The sequence below is a fragment of the Lonchura striata genome, chromosome Z (genome assembly GCF_046129695.1).
Source record: "Lonchura striata isolate bLonStr1 chromosome Z, bLonStr1.mat, whole genome shotgun sequence".
Taxonomy (NCBI): domain Eukaryota; kingdom Metazoa; phylum Chordata; class Aves; order Passeriformes; family Estrildidae; genus Lonchura; species Lonchura striata.
The window spans coordinates 257,485-273,197 of record NC_134642.1 but is presented as its reverse complement, the minus strand read 5'-3'; the positions used below and the strand labels follow the sequence as shown (position 1 = coordinate 273,197).

Here is a 15,713-nt window from a genome sequence, read left to right as displayed (position 1 = left end):
ACCTGCTTGACTCAATAGTCATAGTAATATAGCAAAATTCAGGCTGTTGAGTGGAAAATCCTCAGATTTGAAAACTTGAGTTCTTCATTAAGCAAAACCCCTTATTCTTTTTATCCATTAATATTTTATCCCACTGGACAGAAATATTTTGTGTGGTTTTTCTTCAGACCCTCTTCATGTGGTTGGTTTATGTTGCAGATGAATGAGGCATCACTGTTATGATTACTTTATTTCAAGAAAGTAATCCCAAAGAAAGCAATTAAAATCTTCCTAGTGTTCTTTCTTTCGGGTTTCTGTCAGCTCTTCCCCAGACTGTCTCCATCTAGACCCCTGCTTTGGTGCTACATAAACACCTGCTGTTTGTAATCCTAACTGCTGATAAAGAATGAATAAATCTGAATCTGTATGCCAGAAAACAGTATGGATACCTTTTGGATCTAGATTGTTCCTGTTGGTGCTTATCTTTCTAACCTTTAGTCACATCATTAGCCTCAGGTGAAGATTTCCAGGATCTGCCACCTAGGTCATAGACTATTTTGGGAAAGAAAATCAACTGCTAGGTTTCCAAAGCTCATGACTTTGTGTTTTGAGCACTTATCCTACTGCACTGACTGCATATGCCTTAATGCAACATTCTGGAATTTTGATTATCTAAATGGTTCTCCCAGCACTCTCATAATTTCAATGAGAACTGAGAGATGGGAGGATTCCAGTTTGCCTAATACCTTAATCTATATTACAGCCTTTCTAATTAAAGCAGATCTATTACTATTAAAAAACAAAAACAAAACACCACCAAAAAAAACTCACAAAAAATACACAAAAAAAGCAAAGCAAACCAAAACAAACAAAAAAATCCAAACCAAAACAAGAAGAAAAAAACAACCACAGGACATTCTGAAATCCTGACTTATTAGTGACTAAACAAGAAAGTCTCTCTTTTTGAAACTTACCACTCAGAATCATGAATTCCAAGTAACAACTTTATTTAACATCTGTATTTTAAATTCTCCTAGCTGGAACTTTGTGAACAGTGATTTTTCCAGTGCTAGGTCTCCACAGTCTTCTCCAAGTGTATAGAGAGTGGTACCTGTTAAGCTTTGTGCTGTTGGTCTTTACTGAAAAGAAGCTTCCCTGACTTTGCTGTAGGCTTTGATCCCTCTAGAAAGGTTTCTAACCTAATTTTGTGCCTAGAAGTGATTCGTTCACAGGATTGAGAAAGGCAAGGACTGGCTTTGGGAGGGACTGCTAAGAGGTCTTGCTCTCCAGCTCTCAACCTTGCAATCAATCAGCAAAAGGCTTTCCCATGATAATTTTGAGATCAAAGATAACAAAAAGGGCTTTAAAAGTTACTGGGCTTACTGGCACTGAAGCTGCTGAAAAGCACAGGACAGACTGGTGACAAAATACACAACTCAGCCAGTACCCCCAGAGTAATTCTGTTCCAGGCAGGTGCTCTACTGCAGTTTAAAAATTTACTGCTTTTTGTTGATGACAGGAATCCCAGACTTCATGAAAACATAAAAGACAGCAGCTAATTAAGTACTCATGTTGTCACTTCTTTTGCTTTAAATCTGTGTCTTTTCCTTCTAGCTTAAGTGAAATCAAAATTAATGACTCTGTTCCTGTTTTACCTGATGAAAGTGGTTGATATATAAAAGCATGTGTCCCACACCCAAGGAACAACACATAGATCTTTAACCCCAGCACAGAATTCAGTCTTGAAACAGGCAAATTCCAGAGGGAGGCCAGCCCAAAAATGCCATCCAAACTCCCAATCTTTTTTAGATTCTGTGTTCCTATCAGTCACATAATGCAAAAATACTTAGGTGTTCTTGAAAGAACCAGGACTCTGCCCCCTGCTTCATGCCTCTACCAAGATGTTGCCTTTTCTAGCAGCTGGACCATCAGAAATAAATATTTCAGGGCTTTGTCAGCTTGAATAGATTCAATTCAAGATTCCTGTCCCCCACTTGCTAAAAGACTTACTTCTGGCTAAGGAAAAGTGACAGTCACAGAGGGAATTCAGACTCAGAATGCCATTAACTCCCCAGTGTAGAACTGAACCCAGATCTGTAAGTGTTCTGACTCTGAAGTGAGGGTAAAGAATGCTTCAAATGCACTTGCTTAGATTTCATGGACATGTACCAAATGAAAAGAAAAAGGCTTACTAAAAATATGCACCTTTATTCAAATAAGGTTATCTCTGAACTCCAAGTATCAATTTACATCAGTCAGAAACAAACATGAAACTGTCAGCTGTTTGAATTTAAACGAATAATTAAAAAAAAAAACAGTAGACATTTTTTGGTGTTACAGTTATTGATCCATTGAGAAAGGTCAGATTTTCTTCCCACAGAAGTTACAAACCAGAGCAATTAATTTACACACCATAAACCAGGTCATTTACAAACCGTATTGTGCATTTGACTTGTGAAAGATTCAGGGGTGACCATATGTTTACTAAACCCCCACCCCATCCCATAATCTCATCATTGCCAAATATTTACACTTATTATCCACAATTCATATATAACTTTTCTCCCTAATATTGTCCAACTGCATTCCGTGTCTTTTCCTCCTAGCTGTGAAATCTTACTGGGTAAGAATCAAACACACTGTTACTGCTGAAAGACACCTAGAAGGAGGTACATTGACTAAAAAATATTCTTAGAATCCTAATTCGTTGCTATCACTTCAAGAACGCACAGCACTAAATTTGAGCTGGGCAATTGGGAATTTTCTTTTATCTAGTGAGTTATGAAAGCTCCAAGGGGAGACAACTGTGAAATGAATCATAAAGCAAAGTTACCAGTGTTGTGGTGTTCCGTATTAGACCTTCTGTTCCCTACCACAGAAGATTTCTCATTCCATGTGCAAGACACGTCTGATCCAGCAGCCTCCACCTAAAGGGAAAACTGTAGGCTTCAAGTTTCCTTCTAGACATCACCCCTAACCTGCTCTTCTTTCTAACCAAACAGAAGTATGGGCTGCTCCAGTGTTAAATCAAAGGAACAGGTGGATTTTGTTACTTCACAGTAACAAAAATCCAGGCTCATTCCAATGGACACATCAGAACTGCTCCTCATTCTGCCAGATATGTATCAAAATACTTTCTGCATAAGAGGTTTTGCAAAGCCTGCTGTGAGAGGAGTTCTGTTTGGATGTTGCACTGATGCAAGAAGGTCTGCAACTGAAAGGAAACACCACTGTACAGTTTCAGAACCATTTAAGAAAATATATTAAGTTTCATTACAAGAGTCCGGGTTGTAATAGCTTAGACTCAAGGCACCTGGAAATATTTGCTGGTGTTGAAAGAACTGAAGAGATAAATTTCAGTGGGTTATTCTGCTTTATCTGAAAAGTTGTTTATTCACTGATTAGCCTGAGGCAGTGGTTTCTCTCATTAGTACAGCAAAATCTGCTCAAATTTAGAAATTAATCTATAAAGCTACACCACTTGGAGTATCCTCCATACTGCAGATCTGTTAATTGGTGTGTAGCCAGTGTCATTTTCTTAGTATAGCACAGACATTCACTTTTTGGACACTGTACTTAAAGTAACAAAATATGTTGCATAGATTTATCATTTCTCCAAACTGACAGGCACAATACTTTAGTGTTCTTCATTACAGTGAATTTGGCAGCACGTGTTACACTCCAAGGGAGCAGACTGCAGAAATGCAGTAAGAGTAGTCATATTACAGATCATTTTTGCAGATTCAGACAAACAAATTAACAGTTTTAAGTGAAATATCCTGATGCATTTGTGTATTTTATAAAATTTAGGAAACCACAGAAATACTTATTCTAATTCTACATATAACTCAAGGACAAAGTTACCACAGATATGTAAACAACGTAAAATTAATTAATTTCACATTCCTAAGTTGGGCCTTCTGCGTTCTTTCTTTCCTGAAGCAAATGTTCACTTGATAAGCAGTATCAAAATCACATGTCCAGTCTTATGCTTTTGATATCCAAACAGCAATTGACACAAAATACTGGTTCTACAGATTAACAAACATGTCTGAAGCAAGTTTGTGAAGAAATGGGTTAACACTCAATAGCTGCAGTTTACAATACTCCCCATGTCAAGATTTAAACCAAAGCATCTGTACTTAATACATGAAAGACACAAGACAGCTTTAGAAAAGTAAAGACAAATTCACACACTAAATATATCCTTGATACAATCAGTTTGGAAGATGGATAAAGCAATCACATTTGCTGGGAAAGTTACACAAATCTCCCCCAAAAATTACAGACAGACTTGAAACCATGAAAAAAGAAATCAGCCCCACAACATACTTGAAGAAACTATCACATTTTTTCTCACTGCCCAAAATCAAACTGTAAAACAGGGAGAGAAGCCTTTCTTTGCATGGTCTGTATAATTGGTTTTTTTACATCAAGTATCAAGAGTCAGGGTCTTAAAGGCCTGTCTTTGTGTCCACATATTAAAAAGTGTTTAAATAAGAATTAACTAAAATATTTTTATACTGTTAAATCCAAGCGGTAATCAAAGAAAATGTTTATAATAAGTTTTTACCCACAAAAAAAAACCCCAAACCCCACAGAAGAATGGTTCTTTGAGGTCAGGGATTTTTTTTACCTTATTTTTTTTTTTTTTAAACTGCTATGTCAGGACACACAGTAGCAAGTTTTCTGCACAAATCATCCATCTGCAATTCACACTCAGAACAAAAACCAAGCCTGGGTGTTTCAACTCCTCCTCTGGAATCTTAACAAAAGCAGAGGAATGGGGAGTTTGCCTTTCAGTATTTATGAAAAAGTCAGCTGAAAACACAGACAGGGTGCACTGTCTTATCCCATTCGGCATCTGCTCCCTGTTTTTAGCATCAACACTTTAAATGGGAACTTACTTTATTCAACAAAATTAAATAATTTATAATAGTAAAGTATATCCAACACTAAAATTTCCCTCATTTACAGAAGTGTAGAATTTTCTGTGCATACAGACTGCTGTTATGTACACACAAACAGAACAGGTCATCAAAAGAACTTTTTGGCTGCTGCTTCTTGTTGGCTCCTGAAAGAAAAGGCAGAAAATAATTCTTCAAGTATTTCTAATTTGAAACTAGCTGTTTTAAATTTTCATTTATTTGAGGATTAGAAGATTCCATTCCTTATCAACAGGGACTTAGAGAAAATATGAACCATAGCACAAAACCAGAATATATTTTTTCTATTAAAAAAGACACAGGTAGCATCACTGTAGTTCCAATTTTGCATTAGACACAAAAGGAACAAAAAACAAAACAAACAACTCCACATGAACCAACAAACAAAAAATTTTAAAATACTCTTGAACATTTTCTGAAGCTTCTCAGTATCTCATTTGCCTAAATATCACCTGAGAAAAGGAAACCCATGCAACTAAGCAGGGAAAGAATTGAATTTAAGTGGGATTTCCTTTTCCCTCTGGCACAGATCATTAATTTTCTTAGTGGATACAGACACCAGATCAACCACATCCAGGTGCTGGAATTACAAACACATCACAAAGAACTGGAGGGGACCAGCTCCTTGTTTGTCTTGGAAATCATTGTTCCAGTTCATGGCAAAAAAAGACTACCACGCATGGAGGTTGTCCTTTTCACCAATGCAAACAGAATTTCAACATTATGACATCACAAGGAGGGGGAAAAGAAGAGAAAGACCATCCCAATAAGCTTAGAAAGAAAAAATAAAAGGAAATTAAAATAAAAAGAAAAATGGAGGAGGAAAAAGGAGGAGGAAAATGGAGGAGGAAAAAGAGAAAGAAAAAAAAAGAGAAAAAAAAAAGAGGAAGAGATAAGGACACAACAGTCAAGTTGAACCAGATCAAGTTCCCACTTGATACACGGTGGGTGAACGGGGGTAGAATAAACCAAACTTCATTATGATAATTCAACATTTCCAGTGGGTTCTGAAACAGTGGTAAATTTTGCTTTCGTAGAGGTTTTGAAGACCTGACCAGTTTAAATCCCAAGTGACCCTATCTGAATTCAGTGTGGACCCCGTTTGGAGCAGAAGATTGAACTGGAGACTTCCCAAGGTCTCTTCCAATCTGAATGATTGCTTGTTTTAATAAGATTAACACAATTATACCATTCCAATGACATTATCAGTCAGCAGTTCTAAAACTATTTGCCCTGCTATCTTTGAGCTACACAAGACTTACCTATACATTACATAACCAATGAATAACACAGTTTGCACTGCCACAAATATGAAGAAATGCACTGTAGATAAGCAGGATGGAAACGGTGGCAACTCTGGACACTTTTGTTTCTCAGTGGATGGCTAAAAACCAAGAAAAGAGCAAACAAGACATCCCATCAAAAGACTTACAAAACAAGGGCTTTGTAATGTGACGTAAAAATCAGAGAAGATGGAAAGAAATAACAGTACTCTGAAAAAATAATCTTACTCCTCATCTCACTCTCCCCTTCCACCTTTACATTTCTCAGACGAATTGCCTGATGTTAAATTGAGCTTTACGTGGGAAACAATACATAAATATGGTAAATTAATCAAGGACCTTCTACAGATCATAAGCTACATCAGCTTAACTGCTACCTAGGCTACACTAAGGTACTCCTGAATGTGAACACAGTCATTTCTTCTGCATTAAGAAGCCTTAAGCAGAGCCTGCCTGAGTTTTCCCTGATTAAAGCTCTCCCTTGTGTGCAGAAGCACCACAGAATCTCCTCTGTATAGAGCTGTTAAGTAGGGGGAAAAACACCAAAAAAAAAGCACCTAAAAAATCTAATTGCTTGACCTTGTTTCCACAGGAAATTAGACTAAAAATCATGCTCTTTGTGCAAAACTTCTCATCAAGACCCAGATCATGCAGTTAGGTCACAGCAGCATAGTTTTACCGAAGCAGCTTAATGAAGGATTAATTGCTCCCTAAATTGCATGCTGGAGCAGTTGCATTGCTTTTCACTAACAGCCAAAGAAAGCCGCGTTACACTCCCAGCACATAAATTACCGTGTTGCGTTGCACTAAATGCTCTATGTCCCTTTTCACTATGTGAAGGTGTTCTTTGATGTCATTGAAGTGCTGTGTTGTTTCATAGACTCCCGCAGAGCCAGGGTGTTGAGCCCCACTGATGGATCTCAGAGCATCAGTCACAGAACTTCTGAAACAAGACAAATAACAAACAAGCTTTCAACACACACCAGCTTTTCTACAAATAGCAGTTATTCTGGACAGCTTTTAGCTCATTAGAATTAGGCTGAAATACACAGTTGCACCAAAAGGCAGCAAATTTTACTAGCTTTCAAGAATACCTCTCAAGAAATAACCATTTAGTCAAACCGCAATTTTAAAAAATAGTTAATTGTGCAGACAGTTGCCATTTGTAGAGTGCCTCATCTCTCAGTCACACTGAGAACAAGAACTAGCAAATATTTTGTTGCTAGACATTTGCTTTGGCTGCCTGACTGCTGAGGGTTATAGAACAAGAGTTCTGCCTGAGGCGCTGGCCAAGGATTTAGGATCAGCAGAGTTTAATGCAATCTTTAAAGAAACCCAGAAGCTGTTTGAAAAATAAATAAATAAATAAATAAATAAAGTCATGTAAGAAATAAAAACAAGGAAGAGGCTTTAGGGATAAGAAAAGATTTAGATACATCCTTGTTTTATGATTACCGTTTATGTGAGGAACTCAATTCCCATTTGCATTGTCAAAATACTTAATATTGTCTTATTGTGAATTCATTTTCCTGCTACAACAAATGAAATTAAATCCAGAAAAAGTTAAGGTTTCATAACTAATTTGGTTTGCGGTAAACCAGTCAATGAGAGAAAAAAACCTTAAACTCTAATCAATGTTTATATCATTTTCCCCTACTGTGCTGTTTCTTTTGAGTTGCAAAGAGGATTATGCTACAGTTAAGATATTTATCATGTGAATGATAATCTCTTCATTATTAACAGAATAGACAATCAAAATGTATGCCTTTGAATTTCTTTTTAATTTACTTAAAACTTTCCATTTGGTCCAGATGGAAGCATACTTCGGTGTTTGCATGGAGCACTCCTAACTCTCTGTATAGTGGTCAGCAAATTTTCATTTACCTGGACTTGCAATTAGTGTTATAATAATATATTTTAGAAGTAGATTTCTCACTGGAAGGTTTTATCTTAAATAACCTGTCATGCCCACTGCCTAATAATCACTGATGGTAATTCTGTCTTTTCACACACCTCACGGTGTTACAACACAAGTGGGACTCGCACTTGGTTCTTCTCCCTCCTAACAGAGACATCTTTACATAATGAACAGAAATCTGCACACTCACCTTCGTCCAAACTGATCGAGACTTTGTTAAAAGCAAAATAACTTCCCTTAATAGACATGGGCTGTATCAAGTTGAATTTGTATTGACTTTTGCATTAATAACACCCTGCTGACAGTTTCTATTGTAGAGACATGCAGGATTCTTCTGTAATCAGGTGATTAAGAAATCCACAATCTTGCCAAGAAAATTACTTGGCCCCTAAGTCCTTTTCCTGCGGGATGACAAGCGATGCAGAGAGGGGCCGTTTATTTCTCTGTCTAAATAAAGCATTTCTTTAATCTAAGAAAAGTATTAAGATGATGTTACGCAAACTGTGAGCTGGTAAGTAGTCACTAAAAGGGCAGACTTCCAATGTTAACATGAAAATCTAATTTGCTTGCAAGGTATAAAGATTTGTCAAGAATATTAACATAAAAGCTTCTGTGGAAGAACAAGTGCAAAAATGGAAGCACTCTAATCTTCATTCTACAAAAAACTGACCTACTTAGATAAATCACAGGAGCTGCCCTTAAACTGATATGGTGGGAAGCACAACTGAAGGAATTGTTTTTCTCCTTTTTTTTTATTATAAGATAAGTAATGTTTTAGCTGCTACAAATGGAGGGCTAAACCAGCTTAAAGCCATTCCTGATTAAGACAGCAACAGTAAAACATCTTAAAAGAAGTACTGAGACATCCCCATCAAACACAAGCATCTTCACAAATCTAATTTAGCAGTATAGCACATTAAAGATAAGGGGTTTACTTCATTGTTTTTAAAGGGGCTGAACTTACCTGTTGAATTTCATTATAAAAAAGAGACAAATTAGGGCCCTTAGCAATCCCTGGGGCATGAACTGACTTTATTACAGAAATCAAATATATGCAGGGAGTCTTCGCTAAGGAACTGACACAACATCAAGTTTGTCAGTACTGTCCTACTGAAATAATACACAGGATTTAAACAGAAATCATAACATTCAAAACATGGCCATAATATTTGGAAAATGTTTACCTTATTTCCTTTACTTGTCTAATGACCTCTTCTTGGGTTTTCACAACTGTCTCTATCTCTTGCTGGGAAACCTGCTAGGGGCAGGGGGAGGAAACAGATCAACATATCTTGGAATAAACAAATGGATCCCACTGCTGAAATCAGGCTGGGCTCTGAATCACCATGGGTTTTATTTACCTGTCCCTGCTGATCTGGAAACCCAGCTCCTCTTTTGGCAATCTCCTCTGTGACTGCAGAGACATATTTCCTCTGCTCATCCAGAATCATGTCCAGTTGTCTGTTAAGCTGTTTGATTTCCAGATGAATTCGATTCTGCCCCTCAAAGATTTGCCTCAGTTCACGATCACTCACAGTTTCAAAAGCATCATCTGCTGCTAAGAAAAAAACACAGGGGCTTTTTACCCATGTGCACATTCCTCACAAGTTGCAATGGATCATTCTTCTTGCTCCCTTAACATATGCACATCCATCTACCTTCTCCTACCCATCCCAGCATCCAAAAGACTCTGGCAAAGGCATTATTTCTTATCAAAGAAAGGCTGAACTGCATCCCAAAATGCAGATCAAAATAACCTATAGGACCTTTAGAACAGTCATCACTGTGCAATAAAGATGACAACCTGAAATTTCACATCTAGATGCCCAAAGTATATCTGTAGTCGCATACAGTAACAAATGGCTTCCATTATATTTTCAAATAATCGGGTTCTTGTCTCTCCAGCATTAGACAAGCATTAAAAAGCTTTTTACATGGTAACCACATGTTCCAATATATGCACTAGCCCACCTTTGAAAAGTTTTCTGTGATGTGCAGAAACAGACCAAAAGATGTCCTTTAAATAATAAAAAAAGGCCATGCTGTCTTAATCACCACTTTAGAGAGATGCATGACCTTCTCTCCCTTCTCTTGTTCCTAATTCCCACCATGGTTCCAGTCATTTATTTTGTCCTCAATACAGGCACCACCAGGATAATTTTAGAAACAGGAGACAAATTACAGTAAATATTTTAAAATAATGTAAGTAACATTAGTGTGACTTTAGGAAGATCAGCCCTAGTTCTGAACATGCTGGAAAACAAATGTTTTCCTGGACAGCTGAAAAATAGCTCCAATAACTTGCCTGGCTGTCCTTGCACATCAGGATGTTCCCTTTGAAATTCTTCCTTCTTCTTATCCAATTCTTGCTGAAAGTGTTCAAACTCTTCTTGATACTTCTCTTTATCTTTCTGAGGGATTTCTGCATCTGGTGTTGGCTTTAAAACATTATTGGAGGGAAGGGCACATGTGAGATTTTTTCACGTTCTTCCCCACTCTTAACACAACTGACTCTCCCGTTCAGATTTCAGTTGTGAACACATGACAAAATTACTGCAACACATTCATATATTTAGCTGAAGTGAAAAATCACACATCCCCATGTAGATAAAATAAAAAAATTTCCCAATAGAAAATTAAAACAAGTTTTACAAGGATAAATGCTATTTAGCAGTGCAGAATCATCCTAGAAGTAAGGAAACTTGAAAGTGAGAACAGATATTTTGCCACTTCCGAAAGAAAGTGTACTTTATAGTACTGCATGGTTTGATTTAACATAATGAGTTTTGTTGCTTCAGTGGTGCTTCCAGAATTCTGGTCTTGAGAGTACCAATGACAATATTATTGAAACATTACAGTACAAGTTTAATTTTTCTAAACCACATGGCAAATTTGGCTACATGCCAAAATGTAGCCAAAACGGGAATGCCACATGTGACTTAAGAGGAAATACCATAATCTGGTACTGCACATACAATAATATGTACAATAAAATATTTTACTAATCATGCATAAAAATTCTTACTGTTTCCTTCCCAGGTTCAGTCAGCTGGAAGGTCAGAAATGACAGCACATCATGGTCATCTGTATTCAACAAACAAACAAACAAAAAAAACCCACCTCACAAATGTCTCTAATTCCCAAGCCAACCTTCCACTTGCAAAGGATCTTCAAAAAACAGCATCCTCACAAGTGTTTGTGCAGTGAGGAATGAGACTATATAGGGACTTTATCAGGAAAAAACAAAAATTCTTTAGCTGGAGTCAGGAAAAGTCCAAAGCATGTCAGTAATTTGGGACTGCAAGAGGGTTAATTACATCATCATGGCCAAAAATTGGTATAATGGATCAACGCTAATAGTAAAAACCCAACCATGCAACCAACCTCTCTTGCAAGCCTTGCAAGTCCCCACAGCATTTGCCATAATTTTTAATGTTTTCTACCTGCAAGTCCCCCTGTGGCTGCAGATATTCCAAAGTACCCTTGTGATGGCAACACCATATCTTCCACTTTGGCACAAAATTCATAGTCCTCTTTATCTGGAGTAAAGCCATTATTAATTAATACCTGAAAGGACAAACACTTAGGATTTTCACCACATTTTTGTTAATTGCTTTGTCACTTTGCAGTAATGGTCACAAAATACAACTTATTGGGTAACTCAGTAGCTCATACTAGAAAACAAAACTATTTCTTTTCTGAGAGAGACATTCTACCAACATTTTACATAAGCATTCTATTTGCAAAAGTCCACATCCCAAGAAGGTTCTGGGCAACACAGAACTGATCTACACCAGTCATCCCTTGCAGTTCTGATTCAAAGCATAAGGAGAATCTGCAAAATGCATCCCTGGAGAAAGAGAGAACTGCTAAGTTTAGCAGCAACATCTGGGACAGAGGAGTTCCTAGAGGAGGCATCAGAGCCCAGGTGAGAACAGAGCAGCCTTGGAGGCTGAAGTTTAACTTTCATTCAAGAGTGAGAGGCAGCTTTTCCCTTTACAACACAGTACAAGGTCTGCCCTCTTCTAGGTGCAGTCATGTTTACTTTTAGAGAAACTTCTGCTACAAAATTATAACTGTGCACTGTATGGCTGCTACCTGTGAATATATGAATAGCACCTTTCCAGAAGGGATCAGATGCCAACAAACACACCCTTTGTAGCTTTCACAACTCGGCACCACATTAGTATTTTTCTCTCCTTACCTAGAAGGAATTTACAATCAGCTAATATTTAAGAAGTCTTACAGCCTCCCTTATACCAGTAGGTTTTAATCTTTAGTCTTGAAAGCCCTACTATTTTTTGGAAGTGAGAAGCCCCAAGTAGAAAATTTAAATCTACTGTTGAACAGTTTTAGTTTTTTAGCCCCATTTCAAGAACCTCTGGTTCAAAAATCAGCTATAAAACCCTCTGCAACTCTTACATCAGCTTGAGAAATACCAAGCTCAGGAGCAGTTTGATCACCTATAGCTTAAACAGATCCTGACTTTGGGACATCTCTCCAGGCAAGTCAAGAGCAACGGAAGGATCTGAGCATATCATAAATGTGTTTGCATGACTGTCTCCTAAGTCACAATGGAAAAATCAGCAATACCTGCATTCTAATGCAGCCAAAAGAACCCGTGTAACATTTAAACACAGCACCTCCTTCCACCTCTGCTACCAAGCTCCACGTTTCCAACACTGGAACGGACATATTTGTTGCAATTCTGTGAAAACCCAGTTTCATGTTTAAGAAGCTGAGAAAGACAAGTAATTCTGTTATTTCAGACTTACCATCAGTGTTTTTTGGTAGTATGTGATCTTGACTCGCACAGGATAGGGCTTGTTCCGAAAGTCCCTCTGACAGGATGCCAGTGCTTGTGTGGATCCATCGCTGTGCAAAAAGAGAGCATCAATAAAACTCTGTGTTATGATTCATCAGCTAGGACAAAAAAGTGTCTGACTCTCACTATGTAAACTCATCCCAGTTTTTCAATCTGCAAGCTTTTCCAGGCTGTTCTGTAATTGCACTGAGCTTTCTGCAGCGCTCTCCAGTACTGCATGCTGTACACAGGACACAGTGCAGATGGAATGCAGCAATGGGGAAATCTGTTTTCTGAGATACATTCTAAGATACAATTTTCAGATACATTCCTGCACCCGGAAACCTAGATGGAAATAAGCTGTACTGACTGCACCAACTGAGCTAGATACCTCTCCTCTCCGAAATCCAAAAAGGTGTCCATTGTGCTGCTGATAAACAATCAGAAATCAAAATTAATCCAATTAATTTTAGTAACAGCAATTTGCTTTCAGTTAGTCACTTCTACCAATTATTAGCTGTGTGCTGAGGATCCCCATAAGCAATAGTCTGTACTGTAACTATACTCATCTGAAACCATCCATCCCAAAGGGCATTTGCCAATAAAATACCCATCCAGTTGCCAATTTCTCTGCTGTTACAGAGAAAGCAGTATTTAAACAAATAGAAGCCCTCAAATGTAAAGGATACAACGAAGTTTCATATGAAAGAAGCCTTTATAATGCTTCTCAAAAGGTTTCATGGAACATTTCATCATTCAAAAGCAAGCATTCAGTAGTAACACTGAAAATAAACTTACTTCTGATGGTCATACAGCAACTTTCCATTGTTGCCTACAACAATCACTCCGGGATTGTTTTTCTAGGGAAAGAAATGGCACACAAATTGATTAGTTTAATTTGAAGTGAAATATCAGCAACGCTTCTGAAAGCCTTCTGCTAAAATAAGTCTAAAATGTCTAAAGCAAGCCAGAGTTTTGCAGGGACAGCAAAAACACCAAAGCAGACCTACTATGTATTGTTTAAGTTTCAGGATCATTCTGGACTGGAAAATTGAGAATTGAAAACAGCAACTGTCATCCTCATCTGCTACAAAATCTTTGCTGCTGAGCTGCTCAAAGCAGATTTCTTCCAAGAAAAACAGCATCTCTGAAGACACACATAGAAATTGGTGTTTCCAGCATAAGGGAAACTTGACTTTCTATTTTATCCCTTTGAAGTGAAAGAGGGGAATAGTAAGAAAACAACATCCTAGTTTCTTCCTCAACAGACAGGAAATTAATTTGTCATCGTTGCTGCAAGAGTTTCCTCCCAACCAACCTTTCCATCATTGTCAAACGAATCAAAGAAAATTCCAACACCATTCCATTTATCAGCTGCCCCAAAAACAGGCCCGTCCAAGCCTTGCTCTTCTGTAAACCACACTGCCTATGAAGAAAGCAAAAAGTCGTAAGTCAAGATTCACTTTTAGAGCACATTTGTTTTTCTCAGCTAGGTGAAACTGCTCCTACCAATCCATCAGCTCCAATGCGGCCTCTTCCTGTAACTCGAAAGGTCACTTCCACTTCCCAATATTCAAATATTGATTTGTTTTTTGTCCACACTGAGCCCTTCTGGCTTTTCAAAGAGGTTGTTATACGGATCTGATCTGCGCTTGGAATAGCATCTAGAAAGGAAACAAGATATTCTAACTTTCTGTTTAGCAGTGTAAAAGAACAATAGGCATACATTCAGAGAGTGATTAATTTGCTTGCATTAAATAACATTGCTTTTAGGGATTATTTTATTGAAAAAGAAGGGAGAAAACTCATCTATAGACAGTTGCCTTCATGTCACTTGTATCATAATGTCAAGTAAGAAAAGGTATATTTAAGAATTAAGCAGTAGCAACTAAATTAGTCTGACAAAAACCAAAACAACAGCACAAGTCACAGCAGCGAAACTATGTGAACGTGGAAGTGTAAATGTCAGCGCCTTTCACACGGGGGGCCACTCAGGAAGGGCAACAAGCCTTTCGGAGCACGACGGAACCCTTTACCCAGAGCACACACAAACAAACGTTGTTCAACCAAGTCCTGTTTGCCAAGGCACCCTTTGCATTTCGAGCTTTGAGACGACGAAACCCAACAGTTTGTCCGGCAACACGGCCCGGGGCGACCTGGAGCGCGGCAGCAGTGACACATCAGCACTTGCCGGCAGCGCCACGAGTCCCCTAGCCGGGGCCCGCAGCCGCCACAGCAGGAGGCCATAGGTGCCTTCGCACCGCAGGTGGGAGCCCGGGCGGGCCCGGCACTTCCTCGCCACCGCAGTATCTTTTCTGCGCCTCTGGTGCCACGTGGAGCCCGAGGGCACGGCCGGCACCCGCGGCCAGCTTCGCCTGCGGCTTCTCCCCAAGACCCCGCATCCCCCGACCGGACACTGCTGCCTCCACCTCAGGAAGGCCACTGGCCCGGGCCCGTCACCCCCGTCCGGCACTTACTGCCCGTGTGCACCCAGAAAGGCACCGTGCCATCCGCCTGCACCAGGTGCGGCCCCTTGAAGCTGTATTTGTACTCGAAGCGTCGATGCGGCGCAGCCGCCGCACCCTCCGTGGCCTGCGCACCGGAGAGCGCCGGGCGGCCGAGGGCGAGCAGGAGCACGAGCGCGGCGAGCGGCGCCGCCATCTTGGTCCAGCTGCGGGGCAATGCCCAGGGCCAGCGGGGCGGCCCCTGATTGGACGAGCGCGGGGGCGGGCGCGTGCGGGGCGGGGAGAGAGGCGGGACCAAGGTGAGGGAGGGAACCGGGC

At 39.2% G+C, this 15,713-nt stretch overlaps 1 protein-coding gene and 1 long non-coding RNA gene across 5 annotated transcripts in view; one reads left to right on the top strand and one right to left on the bottom strand.

Annotated features, from left to right (window-relative positions):
• LOC110478589 (uncharacterized) overlaps positions 1-14,255 on the top strand; it is a 34,320-nt gene extending 20,065 nt beyond the window's left edge. The window contains exon 3 of the long non-coding RNA XR_002466782.3: positions 13,956-14,255. This is a non-coding gene — a long non-coding RNA (uncharacterized LOC110478589). The remainder of the gene's footprint in view (positions 1-13,955) is intronic.
• Positions 2,168-15,639, bottom strand: LMAN1 (lectin, mannose binding 1). 4 transcript variants are annotated; one of them, XM_077790107.1, is made up of 13 exons: positions 15,408-15,639; positions 14,440-14,594; positions 14,249-14,356; positions 13,729-13,790; positions 12,902-13,001; positions 11,570-11,693; positions 11,152-11,210; positions 10,432-10,564; positions 9,488-9,684; positions 9,311-9,384; positions 7,001-7,151; positions 6,188-6,309; positions 2,168-5,053 (listed from the first exon to the last, which is right to left on the bottom strand). In XM_077790107.1, the coding sequence occupies exons 1-13, from the start codon at positions 15,589-15,591 to the stop codon at positions 5,017-5,019; spliced, it is 1,506 nt and encodes a 501-aa protein (XP_077646233.1). In that variant the 5' UTR covers positions 15,592-15,639; the 3' UTR covers positions 2,168-5,016. The 4 variants fall into 4 exon arrangements, with proteins under 4 accessions (XP_077646233.1, XP_077646235.1, XP_077646234.1 ...); XM_077790109.1 differs by having other exon boundaries at positions 9,311-9,381; XM_077790108.1 differs by having other exon boundaries at positions 9,488-9,681; positions 15,408-15,638.
• Positions 15,640-15,713: the final 74 nt, after the last annotated feature.